The 20,166-nt window shown below is 52.4% G+C and overlaps 9 protein-coding genes across 9 annotated transcripts; 3 read left to right on the top strand and 6 right to left on the bottom strand.

The window, feature by feature from the left end:
* Window positions 1-200: 200 nt before the first annotated feature.
* On the bottom strand, window positions 201-1,305 carry J4E84_010266 (uncharacterized protein; the record flags this gene model as incomplete). Its single annotated transcript, XM_049392822.1, has 3 exons — window positions 201-995; window positions 1,113-1,223; window positions 1,282-1,305. The coding sequence occupies 3 exons, from the start codon at window positions 1,303-1,305 to the stop codon at window positions 201-203; spliced, it is 930 nt and encodes a 309-aa protein (XP_049239380.1).
* A 3,514-nt stretch (window positions 1,306-4,819) lies between these two features.
* J4E84_010267 (uncharacterized protein) lies at window positions 4,820-6,409 on the top strand (the record flags this gene model as incomplete). Its single annotated transcript, XM_049392823.1, has 2 exons — window positions 4,820-5,297; window positions 5,367-6,409. The coding sequence occupies 2 exons, from the start codon at window positions 4,820-4,822 to the stop codon at window positions 6,407-6,409; spliced, it is 1,521 nt and encodes a 506-aa protein (XP_049239381.1).
* A 162-nt stretch (window positions 6,410-6,571) lies between these two features.
* On the bottom strand, window positions 6,572-7,786 carry J4E84_010268 (uncharacterized protein; the record flags this gene model as incomplete). Its single annotated transcript, XM_049392824.1, has 1 exon — window positions 6,572-7,786. The coding sequence occupies one exon, from the start codon at window positions 7,784-7,786 to the stop codon at window positions 6,572-6,574; it is 1,215 nt and encodes a 404-aa protein (XP_049239382.1).
* Window positions 7,787-8,528: 742 nt separating this feature from the next.
* On the top strand, window positions 8,529-9,501 carry J4E84_010269 (uncharacterized protein; the record flags this gene model as incomplete). Its single annotated transcript, XM_049392825.1, has 4 exons — window positions 8,529-8,946; window positions 8,996-9,146; window positions 9,424-9,432; window positions 9,483-9,501. 4 exons carry the CDS (start codon window positions 8,529-8,531, stop codon window positions 9,499-9,501), a joined length of 597 nt encoding a protein of 198 aa, XP_049239383.1.
* Window positions 9,502-9,880: 379 nt separating this feature from the next.
* On the bottom strand, window positions 9,881-13,487 carry J4E84_010270 (uncharacterized protein; the record flags this gene model as incomplete). Its single annotated transcript, XM_049392826.1, has 5 exons — window positions 9,881-10,306; window positions 10,370-10,852; window positions 10,905-11,714; window positions 11,764-12,023; window positions 12,071-13,487. 5 exons carry the CDS (start codon window positions 13,485-13,487, stop codon window positions 9,881-9,883), a joined length of 3,396 nt encoding a protein of 1,131 aa, XP_049239384.1.
* A 645-nt stretch (window positions 13,488-14,132) lies between these two features.
* On the bottom strand, window positions 14,133-15,578 carry J4E84_010271 (uncharacterized protein; the record flags this gene model as incomplete). Its single annotated transcript, XM_049392827.1, has 4 exons — window positions 14,133-14,881; window positions 14,931-15,387; window positions 15,437-15,495; window positions 15,542-15,578. The coding sequence occupies 4 exons, from the start codon at window positions 15,576-15,578 to the stop codon at window positions 14,133-14,135; spliced, it is 1,302 nt and encodes a 433-aa protein (XP_049239385.1).
* A 305-nt stretch (window positions 15,579-15,883) lies between these two features.
* On the top strand, window positions 15,884-17,539 carry J4E84_010272 (uncharacterized protein; the record flags this gene model as incomplete). The annotated part of the gene is made up of 1 exon (XM_049392828.1): window positions 15,884-17,539. One exon carries the CDS (start codon window positions 15,884-15,886, stop codon window positions 17,537-17,539), a length of 1,656 nt encoding a protein of 551 aa, XP_049239386.1.
* Window positions 17,540-18,045: 506 nt separating this feature from the next.
* Window positions 18,046-19,193, bottom strand: J4E84_010273 (uncharacterized protein; the record flags this gene model as incomplete). Its single annotated transcript, XM_049392829.1, has 2 exons — window positions 18,046-19,082; window positions 19,169-19,193. 2 exons carry the CDS (start codon window positions 19,191-19,193, stop codon window positions 18,046-18,048), a joined length of 1,062 nt encoding a protein of 353 aa, XP_049239387.1.
* Window positions 19,194-19,432: 239 nt separating this feature from the next.
* On the bottom strand, window positions 19,433-20,117 carry J4E84_010274 (uncharacterized protein; the record flags this gene model as incomplete). Its single annotated transcript, XM_049392830.1, has 2 exons — window positions 19,433-19,974; window positions 20,033-20,117. 2 exons carry the CDS (start codon window positions 20,115-20,117, stop codon window positions 19,433-19,435), a joined length of 627 nt encoding a protein of 208 aa, XP_049239388.1.
* Window positions 20,118-20,166: the final 49 nt, after the last annotated feature.

Below are 20,166 nucleotides of genomic sequence, written 5' to 3' on the forward strand. Positions count from 1 at the left end.
CTTAAATCACGACCATTACTATCGTGCGCTGTCCCTTACATTTGGACTCATATCCTTGGTACTGTGCCAAAAGTCTTACTCTTATCATGATTCGTGCGCAGTCTGGGGTACTCCTACCAGACTTGTCCTCGATGTGGAAACCTTAGATAGGAAGTCCACTGTATTCCAGGCCAAACAATCAGGCCCTCATTCTCACCGCATCACCTCTTCAACTCCGCAAACCTTCTCGAAAGCTCATCCACATCCGGTATCTTGCCCAGCCCATCCTCCTTCTTCGCCGGTTTCTTCGTATTTGCCTCGCTCTTCGCTACTTTCGCCGCCGCACTGCCCGGCAACTTCAACCTCGGCGCTACATTATCTGTACTGGGGCTGGGCGGAACGACTCTCAGCGGACTTTGCGGACCCAGCTTTTTGGGCGTCGAGGCTTTTGCCAGCGCTTCCCTCTCCTCCGCCTTTTTGCTCGTGCTGTCGTCGGTGGATATGGGGTCTTCGAGATCGGCGTCTGCTTTCTCTGCTACGCCACCCGATGGCTCGTCGTCGTCGTCTTCGTCTTCGTCTTCGCTCTTAGCTGTGCCGTATGGTACGCCGTAGAACCTCGCAATCTCCGTCATATACGCCTCAACCAGCTCCTCCTTCGGTGTCTCAACCCTCAGCTTCTTCATGACTCTCTCTGCAACACCCTCCCCTTCCATACTAGCGACTGCGACATCTTTCCCGAACTTATCTACTAACAGCGCCCTCACGGTATGCAGTTCCTTGATCTCGGTTCGCGGCGCGGCGTATATTATGCTGCGGACGGCTTCTTCTAGCGCGGGGTCGAGGAGGGTGGAGGTGGATGCGGAGGTGGTGTTTGAAGAGGAGACTTGCGATTCGAGGAGTTGGGAGCGCGCGAGGAGGAGTTCGCAGTAGAGTTCGAGGATCTCGTGCAGTTCGGTGGTGATGTCGGTGCGGATTATGTTTTCGACGCGTATGCGCGCTGATTGCACTTTGCCGACCTATGTAGGAGTCAGTTCTGGGACCTAGGGGAGAGTGTGGTGGTATTGGATACGCGCAGTTGCCTTGCGCCTGGGCGAGGCGATGCGACAATTGCTTGTAAGGAGCTGGCGACGTACCTCGATCAGTTGCGCCATCTCTCTCCTCTGCTGTTTTACTTTGGCGCTGTCTTTCTGCTGGACCATGCGCAGTCGCGATATTGACAGCTTGAGCTGTACCTTGAGCTTGTTCTGCCCCGCATTAGCTGGCAGTCGCGACGGCCGTGTCCAGTGTCGCGATGGAACGTACGACTAATGAGACTGAAGGCGCCATCTTGTCTGGTCGGCGATAATCTCTGAATACGTGTGGTAATTGCGATTACGGCGTTGTTGATTGTCGTGTCGGCGTCTGGTGTTGGCTGGGGCTAGTGGTTGGGCTGGGACGTGGAGGCGGGACACGCGCAGGCATGTCTTGGTGGGGTTCAGCGGCTTAGACTGTGGCGGTGCACGGCGTGACAATGACATCGCGCTCGAAAAGAGACGACGTAGACATACATACCCATCAATCTTTCGCTTCAACGGAACCTAATCAAAAAAGGCTTCTTCTAAAAGACCTACACCTTGAGAATATAATTTTGACTTGAATCATATTCGGCTTGCACACTGCGACCCGTTTTCCCAAGCAACGTTTAGCGCCTTGCATGTTGCCTCCTCCCTGGTACACTTCTTAAGATCAGAGTAGTGTTACAATTTCTGTATCCATCCCTTCAAGCATCTCCTTGAGAAGATAGTTATACTTTTCTGTAAGCCCGTCGACATGGTAGCCTTCCACATACTCAGAATCTCCTGGTCTGAGAGTGATGGCCCACCACCCAGCGTAATGTACATCGACGATGCCAAGGCGGACGTAGTGATCTGGACGATCTGTCTCCATCACAATCAGCGCGCGTTGCCGATCGCCGCGCCATATATATGGCCCTTGTTGGAGAGCGAGAAATAGCAGAGCCAGCCGAGCTTCGATGTAATGACAGGGAGCCAGTCCCACGTCGTCCCATTGTGGATTATCATGGGTCATTTCGTTTGATCCCGGTGAAATTCTTTCATTGATTGCTTCCTCGAGCGATATTGGCACATGCAATCGGTGTCGGATGTCCCAAAAACTGATCAGAGGGCAGCGTAAAGTGATCGCAGCTTCAGTGATATCACCGGAAACGGTCGGCCCATGCACTGAATAGCGGACTTCGAGGATCTCGACATTGGAAAGAACCGTGTTCGCTTCCCCCCATTCAACGCCTTCACTTGTGGATGCCCAAGACCAAGTGGGTCTGCTTCCAGCCATACGCTTCTTGACTACCGCCACCAGACCCTCGATCCAATCAACTTGCCAGAAACGAGTGCGCCATAGCATGTCAAAGACGAGAGTCGATCGCCAGATTCCAGCAATATATTCATCGCCTGGTCGTAGTGACTGCATTGTCCTGGCAATTGCGGCGATTGCTGGCAAGCGATCTTTGCTGTAGGTAAGTCTCCGTTGGCTGTACAACCTCACCATCTGATGCCATATCGCTGTAAGATTCGGATCTTTAGATTGAAGCTTCTCCGTCGCGCCACTTATCATATTCAGATCATGGATCGATGTTGATATATCCTCTTCTCGCTTTCGACCTTGGGATTTCACTGCGTGTCGACATTGCCATATAATCTCGTTGGGACCAAAGTGTACAACGCGGGCAGACAATACAAGCTCTTGGAACACCCATGCTCGTTTTAAAAGCGGCCACTTTTTTCTGGAGTTTTTTAATAGCCGTACATACACTCCTGAGTGGCCTGGAAGTGGCTCGCCTCGAAAGTTGGGATCAGCAGTTCGAAATAAACCCTTGGTAGCGTTCTCAGAATCCGATGCGGCGACCGTGAGGAACGCGTTCGCATAAATCTCGGCCATAGTCGCAGACTGACTACGCCAGTCTTCGTCGCTATCTTGAATAATACACAGACTGTCGATCCATAAGTAAGAAACCTGGAGGAGTCGGCAGATAGTAACGGCGTCCTTGAAGGTCGCCGGGAGGCTACCCAGGGGAATGCCTCCGTTCGAGTGGTCAATAATGTTAGACTCTATTGTCCGGAGTATACCCTCGCCACCTCCCCAGCAGTGACTCAGACAAACATATTGCGCGGGGCTTATATGTTGTAGAAGGAGTAGTCGATCTTCTTCGATTTTTAGGAATCTCGCGCTTGTCTGATCGCTGAGGCGTGCGCTAAGAACTGATTTAGCGCAACCATCGTGGCTCTTTAAGCAGTCTTCCAGCCAACTCTTAATCGCTGAGAAAGTGCTGTCTGGGCCAGTCGAGCCTGGCATTAATCTTCCTGATGCCGGGGAGGTCGCTGGGGAAATTAGTGAGCACCCTCTGGCAGCTGTCAACTCACGTACCGCAGAGATCGAAAAGTTCCACGCCGAGCGCCAGCGAATCTCCGTAAACCGTCAATTGAAATCGCCCTCTGTACTGCATATGGTACGTGGCTGAAACTGGACCTAGTCGTGCTAGAGCCCACTCTACACAAGCCAGTCGCACAAGAGATAAAGGACATTGACTCTCAGCGCCTGCTCGCAGCTGGTCAAGAGTTTCAGAATCCGTGTCGCATACTTCGCACTTATGTCCCTCACATACGAATTTGAAGTCTTGACTGTGCGATGCCATTGGGATGATGGTTTCAAGCCCGACCGGGCCTTGTCAAGACGCAAACCTGCGCAAATGACTCCAGCTTGTAACGATTCGCCTTCTGAGCTCCAGCACGAGTATAGATAGAGAACCGGATATGGGATTCCAGATTCGATCGAGCTTTAAGCGCTGTTGATAATCATCGCTTGCTTGGTTGCAATGAAGATAAACAAACCCCACACGTTGTGAATCGGCGAAGCATCTGAGATGACGTCATCTGGTCTCTTCAACTTGGTCGCATCTCACTTTCCAGAATGCCAAGATCATGATCCTGTTCAGCAAGCGGGATTGGTAAGTGATTTAGTGGCAATTTGGTTTGTACGTAGGTGTGACTCCTATTTTGCCTACTAATACTCATGTCGTTAGAGCAAACTTTAGAAGCAGCCCATGCAGGTTCCATAGGGTTCTGGTGTATCAAATGGAATACAAGGCTGTAAAAGAAACACTTTCAGTCTTTTGGCCATCGCTAGTCCATTAACTCAGGTTACGTCTTTTTCGTGATAACGCAGCTGGTACATATGATCAGAAATATGCCGCTACATGATGATGTTGCTTGACAGATACAGCCTTGTGTGTATCGATGCTCGAAGGATATGCTGAATGCAGTAGGCACCGTCTGCCGGTTTAACGCACCTAGAGATCTTACTGTTTCATTCGGGTGGCCCATTTGTAGTAGACAAGTGGTCGTTATGTATGATGTAGAAGCACAAAGCGGGGTGGTTTCATACACCCTCCGCCTCGTCCAAAAGCGGTGCACACGCCCGACAACAGAAAATCCAGGTTTCGACGCATATCGACTAGCACTCGAGATCCCAGGTATGACAGAGGCGATCGGCATGCAAGCAGGCACACTGACCGACGTTTCAAGCTGACAATGCAGCTACCCACGCCCAATAGGTTGCGCCACTAGAATGTAACTCCAATCAGGAAAACTGCTGCTATCACGATGCATGACAGTACGAGAAATCTCTTTGGGCGTCGGTTTCGAGGAGCACAACCTGCGCCCGGCTTACGTTGCGCACGCTGGTTCCTTTGTCTGCTTACCTCCTCTTCTCTGCTCACCGACTTGACCTTGATGCTCCTGTGAGACGAGCCAATTCTCCTGCACATGCTTCAGCCCACTTCAATGCCATGGCTTCATCATGGCGCATAAGATATAGCTTCACTCTCAGCCTTGCTGCCCTCGTCTTCTTCCAGCCTCGCCTGATAGCAGCGCAATGCGACATCCTGCCTCTGACACTCACCTGGTCCAACATCACCGTCACACAGGACGGCCTCGGTGTCGCGCGTGGAATTGAACTTGGTATTGGGACTCCGCACCAGATCTTTGCCTTCCGACCGTCGACTACGCTCAACAACACGCGGATCAACAATGTGATCAACTGTGGATCTGCGACCAACGACAGCTGCATTGGTGGTCTAGGCGGGGCTTTCGACGCGCCAAAGTCTACATCGTATGCGGTTTCGATTAAGAGCCAGTGGAATGGCAGCCAAGTCGACGCTGAAGACAGTACCGGTGCATACGTCTACTTCAACGATGATGTCGCGTTTCAAGAGAATGGCAATGTCGATGGCTTTCCATTGGTCATGGATAGTGAAGTCTGGGGAGGTGAGGATTCATGAATGCGTCTTGTCCAATGCGGGACGTCAAGCTATGAATGAAGCTGACTGATAGCAGGTGTGCAATCTGGTCTACCTCTCGGAACCAACTCTTCCTTCCTCCGCGCTGCAGTCGCTGGTGGTGTCGCGCCATCTCAGGTATTCGGTCTTTGGAGTGGTAGCAGGGGTATCGATCCACATGACGGTCTGCTCGTTGTGGGAGGATATGATCGCGCGCGGGTTGACCCTGCATCCAACTTTACCACTTTCCCGATCGGCGAATGGAACCTCGAGCGGGCCTGCCCTCTACAGGTAATGGTCACAAACCTAACGTATCAGGATATACCGCTCATACCAGACGGAAGCGATGGACTGATTGCTTGCATTGAGCCATCGACGCAGCGCTTCGTCTTTCCTCCAGCAATTGCGCAGGCCTTTGGAAACTCCACGCACCAGAATGAGACCGTATATCCGGGAAAGATGCATTACAACGTCTCGAATGGTCCCGGCGGCGATCTCATTGTAACATTGGCAGGCGGCTATCAGTCCAGGATACCTAACAAGGAATTGTTCGCGCCAGTACGCGGATCTGACGAGTACGGCCGGTATGCCATCACCAACGACAGCACACTCGAAGCCTTCGTGTCGGATACGCGACAAGATGATCCAGGCGATGTTGACAGTATCCTGGGAGGGCTCTTCTTGACCTTCAACTATCTTTTAGTAGATTACGCGAAAAGCGAGTTCCAACTTGCGCCAGCTGTCGCAGCCAATGCGGAAAACGTGTCGCCAAACCCTACCACAATCTGCACACCTACCAACATCACGCCCGTGAGCCCGACTCCGACAGCGAAAAATAAATCGATCAATAAAGGTGCGATCGCAGGTGGTGTTGTGGGAGGTGTTGCTGGACTGGCCCTGCTTGGAGCCATGGGCTTCCTGCTGTTGAGGCGGAACCGCCGATCCAGGAACCCTGCTGTCAGCGAGATAGATGGGCAAACAATTGAGCCAGTATCGCGGCAGCCGTCAGAGATGATGGCGCATGAAGTTACACCTGTGCATGAGATGTCTGCGAGTCGATACGCAAGTTTCCGAAAGCCTGAAGGGAGGGGATGGCATTGAGCGTGGCGTGGCCGTGAGCGTGAGAAAAGGGGAGGCGGGCAGATCCGCTTCGGCTGTGTAATGACATACATTGTAGTTCTACACTAAATTTCTGGGCGCTCTCTCGAGCAGTCCACTGTTCGCCCAAGTCGCCCTTTTCTTTCCATCGTGCCTTTCGTCCTTTCATGGCAAAAGTTTCGCTTTCCTAGTCGGCTCATACGCGGGAACCTTCATAGGTACCACATCGCTATCGCGACAATAGCCCACTTCTGCCCATCTCAGCCAACCCGCATACGTCCTATTGGCACAGTCGCTGCCACGATGTTTTCTCCACAGCATACCGAGAGTGTCGCCTCCAAACAGCTTCGCTGAAAACCCGTGCCCAAGCTTCAAGCACCAGCTATCCGCCACTACTTTCTCTACAATACGCCTCGCAAGTGCTTGATCGTCTGTCTCAATCTCGCTCTCCTTGGGTAACCGAAGACTCAGAAGATCAAATTGCCGCTGACCACTCCATCCAGTCATCTGCTCGTGTGCGAACGCACCGTCCATCATACTGAGCAGCCAGCACTTCTCTCTGACATACTTCGGCCCGTCCCATCCATCCTCTTCATCCACCCAGCCTTGCGCTGACCCCATGCATTGGATCTGAATCGCGTAGTCGGTCATCACCTCGTCATTGATCACCATTTTCTCCTGTCCTTCTTCTTCCACAACAACCTCTTGTGGCACACGCATAAGCGGGACGTGCGACACCATTGGATGCGCATGCGTGCCAACTGTATTGGTCTTGCCTTCCCAGACCTGGAGCAAGATATAATGTGCGCGTTGCACAAGCGGGTTGTTCGCTCGACACATGAGCGAGAAATTTACAATCTGCGGCTCATCTGCCCCCAGCGTGAAGCCGGCGAAGTCGTAAGGCGAATCCGGTTTGGTGATGTGTTCGGTCCAGAGCCTATTTAGGTCGCCGAATTGAAGGATGCCGACATCAAGATACACACCACCGTACTTCAACAGGAGCGGATAGCGGATGAGATCTGAGGTGTGTTGTGCAGCATACTGTCCGTCCAGGGTGCCGTTTGTGAATGCCGCCGGTACGATCGAGGAAGACTTGGTGTCGATGTAGTTACCTACATTCAGTGGGGAATTTGGCACGTTGTCAAGGACATAGATGGTCCATCCCAGTGGTGAGAAGCGGCGGTACCAAGCAAGGACGTTGCGTAGTAGAACGGGTGGGATCGTTCGGATGCCAGAATGCCAGAACGCGAATATGGACTTTGAGTCAACCAGAGGTCGTTTCGGCGACAAAAGCTCATCAGGTAGAGGTCCTTCCGTTGATATAGGTCCCAGAACCTTGGAGGGAATTGCTGAGGTTCCTGGGATGGATAGGTAATCCATGATTCGGTTTAATCGTAGACGGTCGATCTTGATTTTTGAATTATTCTCTTTATTGACAGGTAACTGCATTGCGAATGCCAGTATAATTTTGGTGCTATATACACGGGAAGGTACGCAGGAGTCACTGTTCGCCGTCCAATAATCATTTCGACTCATACGCGCTAATTTACGCGTGACGTCATCGTGCTTATATTCCTCACCAGTGCCTTGCGTAGCATCAAAACGTGGTGTCGCGAGATTATCACTCGATATTTGCTTGGATAGACACGTCTGAGTAACATTGATCATTCAGCGCACTCTGGTCTGCCTAGGAACATGCCTGCCAGGCACACGACAATGTGTACCGAATCGACGATCGAGCCCAAGAGCCAACTCGTGTATGGTGCAAGATGATCAGATATCATGCGCTGACGATTAAGAGACTGGCTGAAGATAGGCTTGAATCTCAAATCTCCGGCCGGGGCTGTCTTGTCTACGCCAGTCTGTAGGAGAAATGATCATATACGTTGGGTAAGCTCATTAGAACAACGTATAACACTCAAGACTCTATAGAACGCACAGCAGGATCATATACGGTATCTTGGTCATTTTTTGTGAAAACTCGGACTCCGCCGTTTTCACAGTCGTCACCGCGCCATCGAATCGCGACTTCCGTTTACCGCCAAGCACGCGACCAAATGTGCTGAGTCTAGACTGCTACCTTCACTGCCAGACTATCGTCCTCCATCGACACACCATCAACATGCAGCAACCCAGATCCGCCCTCTCGCCCCTTCCAGATATCGTGCGCGGCCCATCCGCACCGCCGCGACTACCACCTCGATCTTCCCCGCCACCGCCTGCTCCAGACTTCCTCGTCATCGGCTTGTTCGCCCTGCGACTCACCAAGCGCTTGATTGAGAGCCTCGAGTACTATCCCGGTCGCGATGCTGACATCATCTGGCTCGTCAATTTCCTCTCGCCCTTCCACAACGATTACGAACTAGCCAAGATCTCAGGCGCACGAAGAGATGACTACCTCGCAAATTATCAGAGCATTGTCTCGCGAATGAAGAAGCAACCGAAATATCCGATGCGTTTCATGCAGATGAACCCCGATAAGTCCGCGCAACCGTCAAGGCGGAGCACTGAGCCTGAGCGGCCAAGCCAAATGACTGACGGTAAGTATATTTGCCCATGTGACAAGCCCGCTAGCCTGACATAACCCAGCAGAGAGGCTGGAGATCATCAACTTCTGCGACGCAGCAGGCGAGTGGGGATCTATCCTCCCGATACCAGCGCGAGAAGCAGAGAGAATGGTCGAGCTGGCTGACCGAAGGAAAATCGCCGATCTCGAAGAGCCTCATCGGCAACGACCGCAGTACGAAGATAGGGAAGGGCCACGAGATCGCATGCATTCACGATCCGAAGATAGAGAGGAGTTGCTAGATCGGAGGCAGCCACGCTTCGAGTCGCATTCCTTGCCTTACGATACGAGACGACCGTTGCAAGAGGTCAGGCAGCCAGAACGCGAGGACAGATATCGACCACATAACACTGGGGTGTGGCGTGGCGACGAGTACCTTCCGCCTGATGTAAGGCAGCCGCCAGCGGATACGAGAAGGAGACGTCGGGTATCTTTTGCTGATGACAGGCAGTACTTTGAGGTAAGAGCCTAACACTCGTATGGGTCTCAAACACTTGCTGACCCGAACAGGATGAACGGCGATGAGTAGACTGGGATGAGGCGAATGCTAGTCATCCTGTCGTTCACACATGCGCTCGAGATCTTGCATGCTTGGATAAAGATGGAAATGAGGTGAAGCTTGCAGGACATGTTTTTCTTACGCGTTATGTATCTCTCAGAAGTTTTGATGCTCTAGACACAGTTTGAGTAGGTGAGACAAGAATTTGAGCAATGACATGATGATATGAGAATAATGTTGATGCAACTAGTCTAGTCTACTATGAAGGAATGTACGAAAGCGAAAACGCAAGATAATAAGAAAGCAGAGTAAATCAAACGCAAGACACACAGGAAAATGTAGCCTACCCAACCCCACCATCTCGTCAACACGATCCGAAAGTGCCACTGAGATCCCACCTGGCAACCACCTACATCCAAAACATAGTGTTATCCAGCGCCTTATTCCAGGGATTCTTCCGCGCCGAATCCATCCCAGTCCACTTCCCCCAAACCTTCGCCGCCTCCTCCAACGCCCATTCCTTACACTTTTTCGCCACATCATCCTTGTGCAACAGCTCCATGATCTCTTCTCCCCTTGTCTTTGCTGGCCAGACTCCAGTGGCCGTCTTGGTCTGTTCTTTGATTGGCTTGTAGATCGACTGTCTGAACTTGCGTTTGCGGTCCTCCAGATCAGTCTTCTTCTTCTTCAGCTCTTCAGCTACGTCGGTGTCGCCGTTGAGGAAAGATCGCAGGTAGATTCTGCCGCGTTCGCAGAGGCGGTCGGCGTAGTAGGCGGGCGGGGCGTAGGAGACGCCGCAGCTAGCTCGGACGTAGGTGTATGAGAGTTGGTGGGTCTGCGTGTGTGTTAGTCGGGGATTCTGAAAAATCAGTGTGTGTGTGCGCAGAGGATAACTTACGAAAGTAGATAGTTCTGCCACGTCCCAATCGGCATCGTCTTGGATAACGAAGTAGTGTGCTGGTTTCGTGGTACCTTGCAGGCCGCTGTGGGACTGGAGGAAGAACTCCTTGAAGTACGGAGATGTTACTGATGTATCGACGACGGTGCCTGGCTTGCAGTTTTCACCTTTTCCTTCCTTGTCTTCTTCTTTCGTGGGATAGAAGCGTGTGTGGTGACGTTTGGTGACGATGATAGAGGTTAGTTTCAAGTCCCCTTTCCATTTCTTCTCTTTCTTAACTTTCTCGAAAGCGCTCCTGATGGCGCGCACTTCTTGCTCAACGACCTTGCCGAATTGACCTTCGCTCACTCCATCTCGGTAGTAAATCGTTTTTGTAGGTAGCTTCAGTCGTGGTTTGGGTGTAGGGGCGTTCTTGGGCTTGATAGGGTAATCGTAGTAGGCTCGTAGACGCTCCGCTGTCATCGATTCGACCTCTTGGATGATCTGGTAGGGTTAGCTAAAGCGATACAAATTGTTTAGAATTCCTCTTGCTTACCTCGCGGTTTGTTCTATCCGGGTTTTGGAGGCGCATGGATCCAAGAAACTTGCCACCATATTCGTCCACGGACCCAACAAGCGCGGCAATGGAAGGGCAACCATCGATGGAGACTAGCGATGGATGTGTGACGTCGGCGCCAAGAAGCATGGTCTCCTTCAGTCGATGCTCAAGCGACTGCTCGAAGTTGGCCACGCTATCACCAGCTGAGTGGTTGATGCCTTCGCATTTTAGATTGACCTTCATCATGACGTTGCCGAGGTATTGTTCAACCTTTGCAGCATCTGCGAAGACTTTGGGTTCAGTGATGCACACCGCGTGGAGTCCAAATTCGCGGTCCGCTAGATCTTTGAAGAACTGATAGGCCTGTCTGTCTGGCCTTGGGAGCAAGAGAACAACGATCTTCTTGCGTCCCTCGTTGAATGTCTCCTTGACGTACCGGAGAGCTTGATGTAGCTGGTCAAATTCGAAGTTCAGCAAGTCTCGTCGTGTTACCAAAAACTTGCTGTCCTTGTTGTTGCCGCCAATGTTGTACCGTTGCAGTACCTCTTTCAACTTCTCCTGAAGAGCATCGGTCTTTGATGTGGTAAGCAGATATACCTGAACACCAGTATTTACCGTAGGGCCGGACTCGAGAAATTCGCAATCTTTCAATGTCCAGCGGGGTGTTTCGCCGAATTTGTTTTTACCCACGTGTTCGTTGTAGAGATTTTTTTTCTTATTAGCACCGTATATGATGGAAGGATAACGCATAGTGGTGCTGTTGATGTTCAGAAGTTTGGGAACGATGGTAAGGGGTTGACAATCAGCCTAGAACAAAGTTAGTCGGGATAGCAGGACGTATTAGTTCTTGACTTACGAATGTCACGCTGTCTGAACCAAGAGCTTGCTTGATCTTGAGAAAGTCGAAGACGTTATCGATCAGTGGAACGCCCTCTTTAGGTGTCAGGGCCGCTCGCTTGAGCATAGTGTCGGTGAGGTGGTCAGGGACGGGGCGACGATAGATCTGGTGGCGAAGAATCTGAAGTTTACCAGCAGCAAACCACTCTTTGTCGCTTGGAGTACCAAGATTGATACCGGGAAGGGCGCCTGTTTCCTCCTCGAATTCTTTGGGGTAGGCTAACATGGTCAACACATCGTTAAAACAGTAAGAAGGTATAGCTTACACTCTTTCAAGTACTCCAGCACTTCCTTTTTTTTCTTGCTTCCGTCTGGCATCTTCTTCTCGAACTTGATATCTTTGAGAAGAGTGTCTCTGCTTGTACCCGCGACGGTCTTTTCTCGTCCTGAAACATCGTCCCAGTCGCGTTTACGATCTTCCAGGGTCTTTCCGCGGCCGTATCGAATCTCGACTCGTAGAGCATTAAGTGCCGCCCACCTAGTCCTCTCGTTATAAAAGGTCTCGGTATCGTTGAGGAACTCTTCGACAGTCTGAGAGCTATAGAAAGCACTGGTTCCATAGTTGACGTTGAGAACGATGCCAGCTTGGAGGGGTTTGATGGTGTAGAAGTACCCTTGCATTGTCGTAAGAGATGGTGAGAGATAGTGTTCATTGTCAATGACGAAAAACTTGTTCGCGCCAATGCGTATGACCTTGTCAGTATTTAAGCTCTTGGATATCAGGATGTTCAGCGCCTTGACCTCGACGCTGGAGTCCCAGAGATGAGGCTTGTCCATGTGACCGCCAACATACTCTCGTAGGTTGCTGAAGTCGAGTTCACGAAGAAGCTTCAACTTGAGCTCGCGGTCTACACTGGTGTCATCGCGACGTCCGTCCGGTATCTTGTGAGGGCCCGTAAACTTCTTGTCGTCTTCTTGATCATGCAGTTTCTTCCAGGAGATGATAGTGGATATGTTGTCCGTAGCGAGAGAATCTTTGTTGTTCCGCAAAAGGTCCACACTATCGATCATGGTACGGACGAGCTTTTCCAGCTTCTTTTTGTTCTGTCCGACAGGAAGATCAAGAATTTGGTATTCGTAGAAGGTCATCTTCTCATCGATGCCAATCTTGAAGAAGTTCGTCGTGACCTCAGTCTTGATAGCATCAGTGATAGTCCTGCATGAGCCTTTCTGCGGGGGATATTGCGACAGTATTCTTGACTCGCCCCTTTTCAGAGCTTCCTCCTTCTGATCAACTGCCCGAAGTGCCTCGTTCTTCTCTTCCTCGGTAATGTCGGGCTTGGTTTTTGTGCCTTGTGTCGGGGCTGGGGTTTGTCCGCTTTGCTCCTCTGCCGGCTCGGATGAGTCTGGAACCTGGCCGGCAGGTACCTCCTGCTCTGGGGGAGCAATGGGCTGTTCGGAAGAACGTGAGGGAATGCTACCGCGCTGTTGTAGTAATTTGATGTAACCTTTCGCGTAAGCGACACATTTCTGAGGCGTGATGTTCTTGTTGATCCAGGCCATAGTCGATACTGGGGAGTTTGTTTTCGGGCAAAGCCAGGCGTGCGCTTTGCCATCCTTCTCGGAGTGCCGCTCTCCACACAAGATGCATGGGTCATCGTTCATGTGATCTTCGATTAGTCGTAGCTGTTCTGGCTGGAGTAGGTCTTCAGGCTTCGCCGTCGCTTTCTTTTTCGGAGCCATGCTGAAGGTAGAGCTTTGTACTTTGGTCGGAGAAACTCTAACTATTGAAAGCTTGGGGTGAAGAAGATTGACCAAGGCTAATTTGCTCGAGCGATATTGAAGCATGTATGGAGCGAGTGCTGCTGTTCATATATCTATGTCAGTTTTGCTTGCTCTATTGACTCAAGCATCGGCCAAATGCTTGTTGTTGTTCGCGATGCGATTGGGAAGTGCTACAATCATGTATCAAGCATGTCTCATTCACCACCATCGGCTTCCTCGGTGCTATGAGACATAGTCGCCTTAAGCGTGCAAGCATTGTGCTCACCCTGTAAGCAGTTCTACTGCGACATCGGCGGTTAGCTAAGACAGTGAGTAGTGTTGGAATGCGTTCTGAGGGGTGTGGAATTCCACGAACCTGGTGACAATTCGCTCCTTCCGTCTACCGCCCTTCCGGATCTGATTGCTCATTTTAGCGCTAAATACGGAAAGAGTCAAGAGGAAGCAGTGGAATCGGCCTTTCGCATGTTGTAGGACAATGAATAAGCCCCAGAAGCCATGCAAGCTAATCTATAACTGCAACGGCTCCGCGCGTGTATAAATACGGAATGAACGTCGCCGTCCCAACGCCAAGACATGCATTCGTCAATCATACCATGCGACTCTCTACTGCGTCGCACATTGAGGACCCTCAGCCTCCTCGTCATCGTCTTCCCACTCAGCGCCACCTGCGCGTGGGTCTCCGCTGCCGGCGCCGTAGTCCTCCATGTCGGCGTCCCATTCGACGTCTACCTCTTCCACCTCTTCGTGCTTTTCTTCCGGTTTGTCGTCCTTTGGTAGCGCGTCCCTGAGCTTCTGTACCGCGGCGTCGTTCTTCAGCCATCCGTCCTCGGGGAATTCGACGTCGACTACTAGGTATAGATCGCCACGAGCGTCGCTGCGCTTGATAGGCATACCCTCGCCTTCAATCTTGAGGATTTGTCCTGGTCTCAGGACATTGCCGTCTGGTTGTTGTACGTTGAGCTTGAGACCCCGTCCGTCGAGATGGGTGATGACTACGCGATTGAAGCCTGTGAGAGCCTCCACCAAGCTGACTTTCAACTCAGCCCTCAGATCTGCGCCTGCGCGCTCGAAGACATCGTGTGGCGTCTCTGTAAGCGTGAAGATGATGTCGCCTGGCTCTTGATCGGGTACTTGATCTGCTTCTCCTGCAAGCACTATGCGCTCGCCCTGTCGCGCACCACGGGGAATGTAAAGTTCGAGGACGTTCCTTGTCTCCACAACCTTCTTTCCTTTGCACTTCTTACAGCGATGCTTCTCGGGAATAACTTGGCCAGAACCTGAACAGTTGCCGCAAGGAACGGTCTCTTGGGTGACGAGGCCGGGGCCGACCTGGCGGAGGACTTGCTTGGCACCTGGGGAAGTTAGTATGGCGGGATGGTGCGAGATGAAAGAGCGACGTACCGCGTCCGTTGCAGACGGCACAAGAGTTGCTCTTAGCGCCCTGCTTTCCTCCGCTGCCCTTGCACATGTTGCAGATGATGTTCTTGGTGCTGGAGAACTTGGTCGTCTTGCCCTTGTACAGCTCCTCCAGGCTGACCTCGTACTCCTGCTCTACCGATCGTCCTTTCCGTGGCACGTTTCGTCCACCGGGCATGCCTCCCATGCCGCCCATTCCAGGCATTCCGCCAAATCCGCCCATTCCGCCGAACATTTGCGCAAAGATGTCGTCGATGTCCGGGCCTTCGCCGCCCATACCGCCTCGGGACGGGTCGAAGGCAGCCATGCCGTGGGTGTCGTACATGTGTCGCTTGTCATCGTCGGAGAGGATCTCGTAGGCTTGTTTCGCGGCCTTGAAGCGAGTCTCGGCCTCTGCGCGGTCATCTTCTGCGACCTTGTCGGGGTGATGTGCTAGCGCAGCCTATCCGGGTCAGAATGGGGTCGCCCTTGCGTTGTTGTTGCTGACGAACCTTGTGGTATGCCTTCTTGATCTCGATCTTGCTCGCGCCCTTTTCGATCTCGAGGACCTCTGTTCGCGTTAGCAATGCTTCAAATGTCCAGACAAGTGTACGTACCGTAGAGGTCGATTTCTTCATCCACTGGAGGTGGCATTGTGTTAGTGAGAGTCGTGTCGTAGTAGACTGGAGGTACAAACTTTTGTGTTGTTGTTGGGTTGGGCGTGGGTAATTGGGAAGCAGACAAACTGGTCCAAAGTATGTACAAGAATAAAGCGAGATACAGCGACGTAAAGGGCCTCGTCCAGTGGGAGTGAAGGCAACAAAGTTTCTCCAGATTTGTCGATCGCAGGCAGGTAATGCGGGCCAAATTGTTAGCAGGCGGCGCCCCCACTAACGTCGAATCCCTGTACGTCATTTTCAACCGCGAACTCGAACCCTTTGCGTCGCATCAACACCGCCATGTCGTTTTCCTTACTCCGTCCACGACTGTCCGGGTACACGTGCCGGTCGTGTCTAATTCGCCTTTCACGCGCCTCGCGACGTCCGATCTCTTCAAACACCTACCACATCAAGGAGAATAGTGCTAAAGCCGACGCAAAAGCCGCCGTACCAACATCTCCCGCACGGACGCGTTTTGCGCCTTCACCAACCGGCTACCTCCATCTTGGGTCACTCCGGACGGCGCTGTTCAATTACCTCCTCGCGAAACGGACGGGCGGCCAATTCTTACTCCGGATAGAAGATACAGACCAGAAACGCACAATACCCGACGCTGAGCAGCGACTGTTCGACGATCTACGATGGGCAGGGCTGCAATGGGATGAAGGGCCAGAGGTTGGGGGTCCATATGGACCGTATAAGCAGTCAGAGAGGAGCGCGATATACAGGGAATATGCGCATCAACTGCTGGAATCAGGACATGCCTACCGCTGTTTCTGTTCCTCTGAGCGCTTGAACGCGTTGGCGGAGCACAGGCACAAGCTCGGTATCGCAACCGACTACGACCGCACATGCGCCCCGCCCGCGATATCCAAGGAAGAGAGTGACGAAAGAGCGCACAAGGGCCAGGCGCACACCATACGTCTCAAAGTCCCAGACCAGTACCCGACATACAAAGACCGCATCTATGGCACCTTCAGGCCGCTCAAGAGACGCGGCCATGTCACCGAATCCGCGTACGAAGACCCAATTCTTCTCAAGTCCGACGGTCTCCCTACATACCACCTCGCCAACGTAGTAGATGACCACCTCATGAAGATCACGCACGTAATCCGAGGAAGCGAATGGATGCCCAGCACCCCCAAGCACATAGCCATGTACCAAGCCTTCGGGTGGACACCCCCAGAGTTCGCCCACGTCGGCCTCCTCGTCGACGAGAACGGCAACAAGCTCAGCAAGCGAAACTTCGACACCGACATCACCGCCTTTAAGGAGATGGAGATCTTCCCCGAGACCCTCACAAACTTCGCCGCGCTGTTGGGATGGAGCCATAAGGAAAAAAGCGATGTCATGGACTTGAAGACACTAATTGACAACTTCAGTCTGAAATTCACAAAAGGCAACACCACCGTCACATTCGGCAAAATGCAATTCCTCCAACGCAAACACGCCCTGCAACGCGCCTCGACCGGCGGCCCCGCCCTCGAAGAAATGGTCCGCAACGTCTCCAAACTGCTCACCTCCCCCGAATCGCCTTACCAAGACTGGAAGTCCATAATCGGAAGCCCCTTCCCCGACGACTACATCCGATCCATCATAACCGCCGACGCAGAAAACTACACCAACGCAAACGAGTTCCTGTACCGCAACTCCTTCTTCTTCACGCCCCTACGACCATTTGATAGGCAGCCGCCCATGTCGACGACTTCCGATATACCCATGCGCGCACAGATGCTAGCGCAGATTGAGGAGAAGGATTGGAATAAGGAGAATCTGATGCAGAAAGTGCATGAGATGATTGATGGGAGGCCCGAGGGGAAAAAGGGCGCGAAGGATGTGTATCATTACTTGAGGAAGACGATCACGGGGCAGGAGCAGGGCATGAGGTTGTATGACATCTTTGTTATTCTGGGTCGGACGGAGACGCTGAAGAGACTGGGGTTGTTGGTCAATTAGAAGGTCGTGTAATTACGAAAGTGTAACAATAGTGTATAAGAAACGAGACAAGAATATACATGTATTTGATCACATCGAGTTAGTGTTGCAAGCAACAGTAGATATATATATATAGAGAAGTATAAGGTGCAGGGCCTCCGCAGCGTAGTCGCGATTAGGTAGATGAAATAATTATAAGGCTTAGTAGTGTATGCTATTAACGCGACGCCTATTTGTAGGCGTCTGTTAAGACCTCTACGCATAGAGAATTAGTACCGAGAGCGCTTAGGCGCACACCGGGCGCGATAAAAAAGCTTCCGGAGGATATTCTCAGGAAGCTTTTTTATCGCGCCCGATGTGCGCCCAAGCGCTCTGGGTCATGAATATACATATCAGTTGGTTTTCTCGCATTGCTACGATGAACTCGTTGACTTCAATTCGTGATATCATCCCACCCTGATCTATTCATATACGCCCTTGAACGCCTTGCCATGCCATGCTTTCCACAGTTGACCACGTTGTCATGTCTATGAAGTCTCCATCTCAACCTCCTGGCTCTTAACCTCCCCGCCATCTGCAAGACCAAACACCTTATCCTTGACCTTGGCCGCTAGCAGTCCCATGTCCTCTTCACGAGCAATCTTGCTTCCTGCTGCACCCAGCTTGGTCAACTGGTTCTTGCTCTCGTTGTTCGTCGCGTATCCCGCTCCGCCCTTGAAACGCTTGCTGGCGTTGTTCTCCTGCTGCATCTTGCGGGCGAGGTCGGAGATCTGCTTGGTGCCGTAGTCGCGGTTGGAGATGAGGGGCGATGAGGAGAGTGTTTGTACCCAGTACTTGTTCCACAGCGCTTCTAACAACTTGGCGTCGAGCGAAGACTTGTAGTGCGAGACTTCCAGGGAATAGTAGTGGTTGGCATGCGCACCGAAATCCTCAATCTTGCCGAGCGGAATAGTCTCGAAGCCGTCGCTCTCAGCACCGCTCACGTTCTTGGAGCCGCCACCCGCTTTCGCTTGGTTCTCTACGTACTCTGTGGAGTATGTGCGGAAGGCGCCGATTTCGACTTTACCCGCGGAGACGGTTCGGTCGGGGTCGATGACGATGGCGCAGAAGGGGTCCTGAAACATTTGCTGCGTCTTCTGTGTATTGACGTCGATGCCGGAGAGCCAGCAGCCGTAGCCGGGATGTGAGTGGTACCAGCCGACGGCGTTCTCCATCTGGCCTTGTTCTCGTGCGCGCTGCAGGAACTCTACCATGTACTCGTTTGCCTCGTCTTGTGCGTTGACTCGTGTCTCTGTTCCTTCGACTGGTAACCGGAATGCGTCGGTGACGACGAATGTGTGTGCTTCAATCTTGCCTAGCATTAGGCCCATGACTTCGATTGAGCCGCCCGAGCGCGCGTGCATGACCATCTTGAGGAGGGCGATGGCCGAGATGCGGACGGAGGTGAAGTAGTTGGGGTCGGTTCGCCATGGGTGCGCGTCGTTGATGGCTTTCTGGGCGGAGGCTGAGTAGTTGTAGAGGGCGTCTTTGCTGGGGTCGACGAGCTTGACGGAGTTCTCGAGCTCTGGGATGCTTGTTAGCTACGCGACAGATGCGGGGTATCATGGTGTGGGGATGGCTATGTTCTGACAATAGCAGGTTTGATCTTACCCCAGGTCTTCAATGCGGTCCCCATGGTTGAAGACGGCGTAGGTTTGTTTGGGTGAGTTTGGTGTTTTGGTGGGGAGGCGAGGGAGCTGTATGCTTGCGGCGGGGAGCTCTAGCGCCAAGAGATACAAGGCATCAGCGAGCAAGCGGGTAGTCCACAGGAGGGTGAGACAAAGTGAAAACAGTCTATTGCGCTAAACGCTGAGATTCATATCGCATAGAGTCAAGAGAGTAGGATAAGAGCGACACCAGGGTAGTCCTTTATCGCTACTTCTTCCGCCGCGACTGATCTTCCCACCCCGACTTCTCATTCATCCTCCGCGCCTCATCCTCCATCTTCTTGACCCACCGCTTAGTCAACTCCTCATTCTCCTTGCGTAGTTTCTCCTTTTCCTGCTCCGCCATGTTGAGTTGTAGGTTCAGCGCGACCATCTCATCGTGCACTTCCTCTACGAGTCTCCCCTTGCCCTTGAGCTCCTCGGCTCTGTCCTTGCCCCGCCTTTCCAGTGCTGTTCGCGCCTTCTCCAGTTGTTCTATGCGCTGCTTCTGTTGTGTGTCCGAGGCTTTGAGGGCGCTGAGCTCAGTAGTCAAAGTACTCAGTTGCGTTTCGAGATCACCGCGCGTGCGCTGAGTGATGGCAAGTTCGGAGCGGAGTTGCGCGACAGCGGACGGAGAAGATACATCGGTTGTCGCGGCGCCTTTGCCCTTCGACGGGATGGCTTTGGTCGATGCGCTGGCTGCGGGTGTGGGCTCCTCCGCGGAGGATGTCTGGGTTGATAACTGTGCAGTGTTGTCGGCGAGCCTGGTATCTATAGACATCAGCATCTTCTCGTAGCACTGCGCGTTTCGCATGGGCAGATAACATACAGGCGTTGATGTACTGCTCATGCGCCTTCTCTCTCGCGTCACGCGCATCGAGTGCAGACAGGTATTCCGCCAGAGAACTACTCATGGCGGCAGGTAAGATTGCGCAAGATCAAAGGATATACAAGTCGTCTCTA

This window comes from Alternaria hordeiaustralica, assembly GCF_023758085.1.
Source record: "Alternaria hordeiaustralica strain BMP 2776 chromosome Unknown scaffold_39, whole genome shotgun sequence".
Classification (NCBI taxonomy): domain Eukaryota; kingdom Fungi; phylum Ascomycota; class Dothideomycetes; order Pleosporales; family Pleosporaceae; genus Alternaria; species Alternaria hordeiaustralica.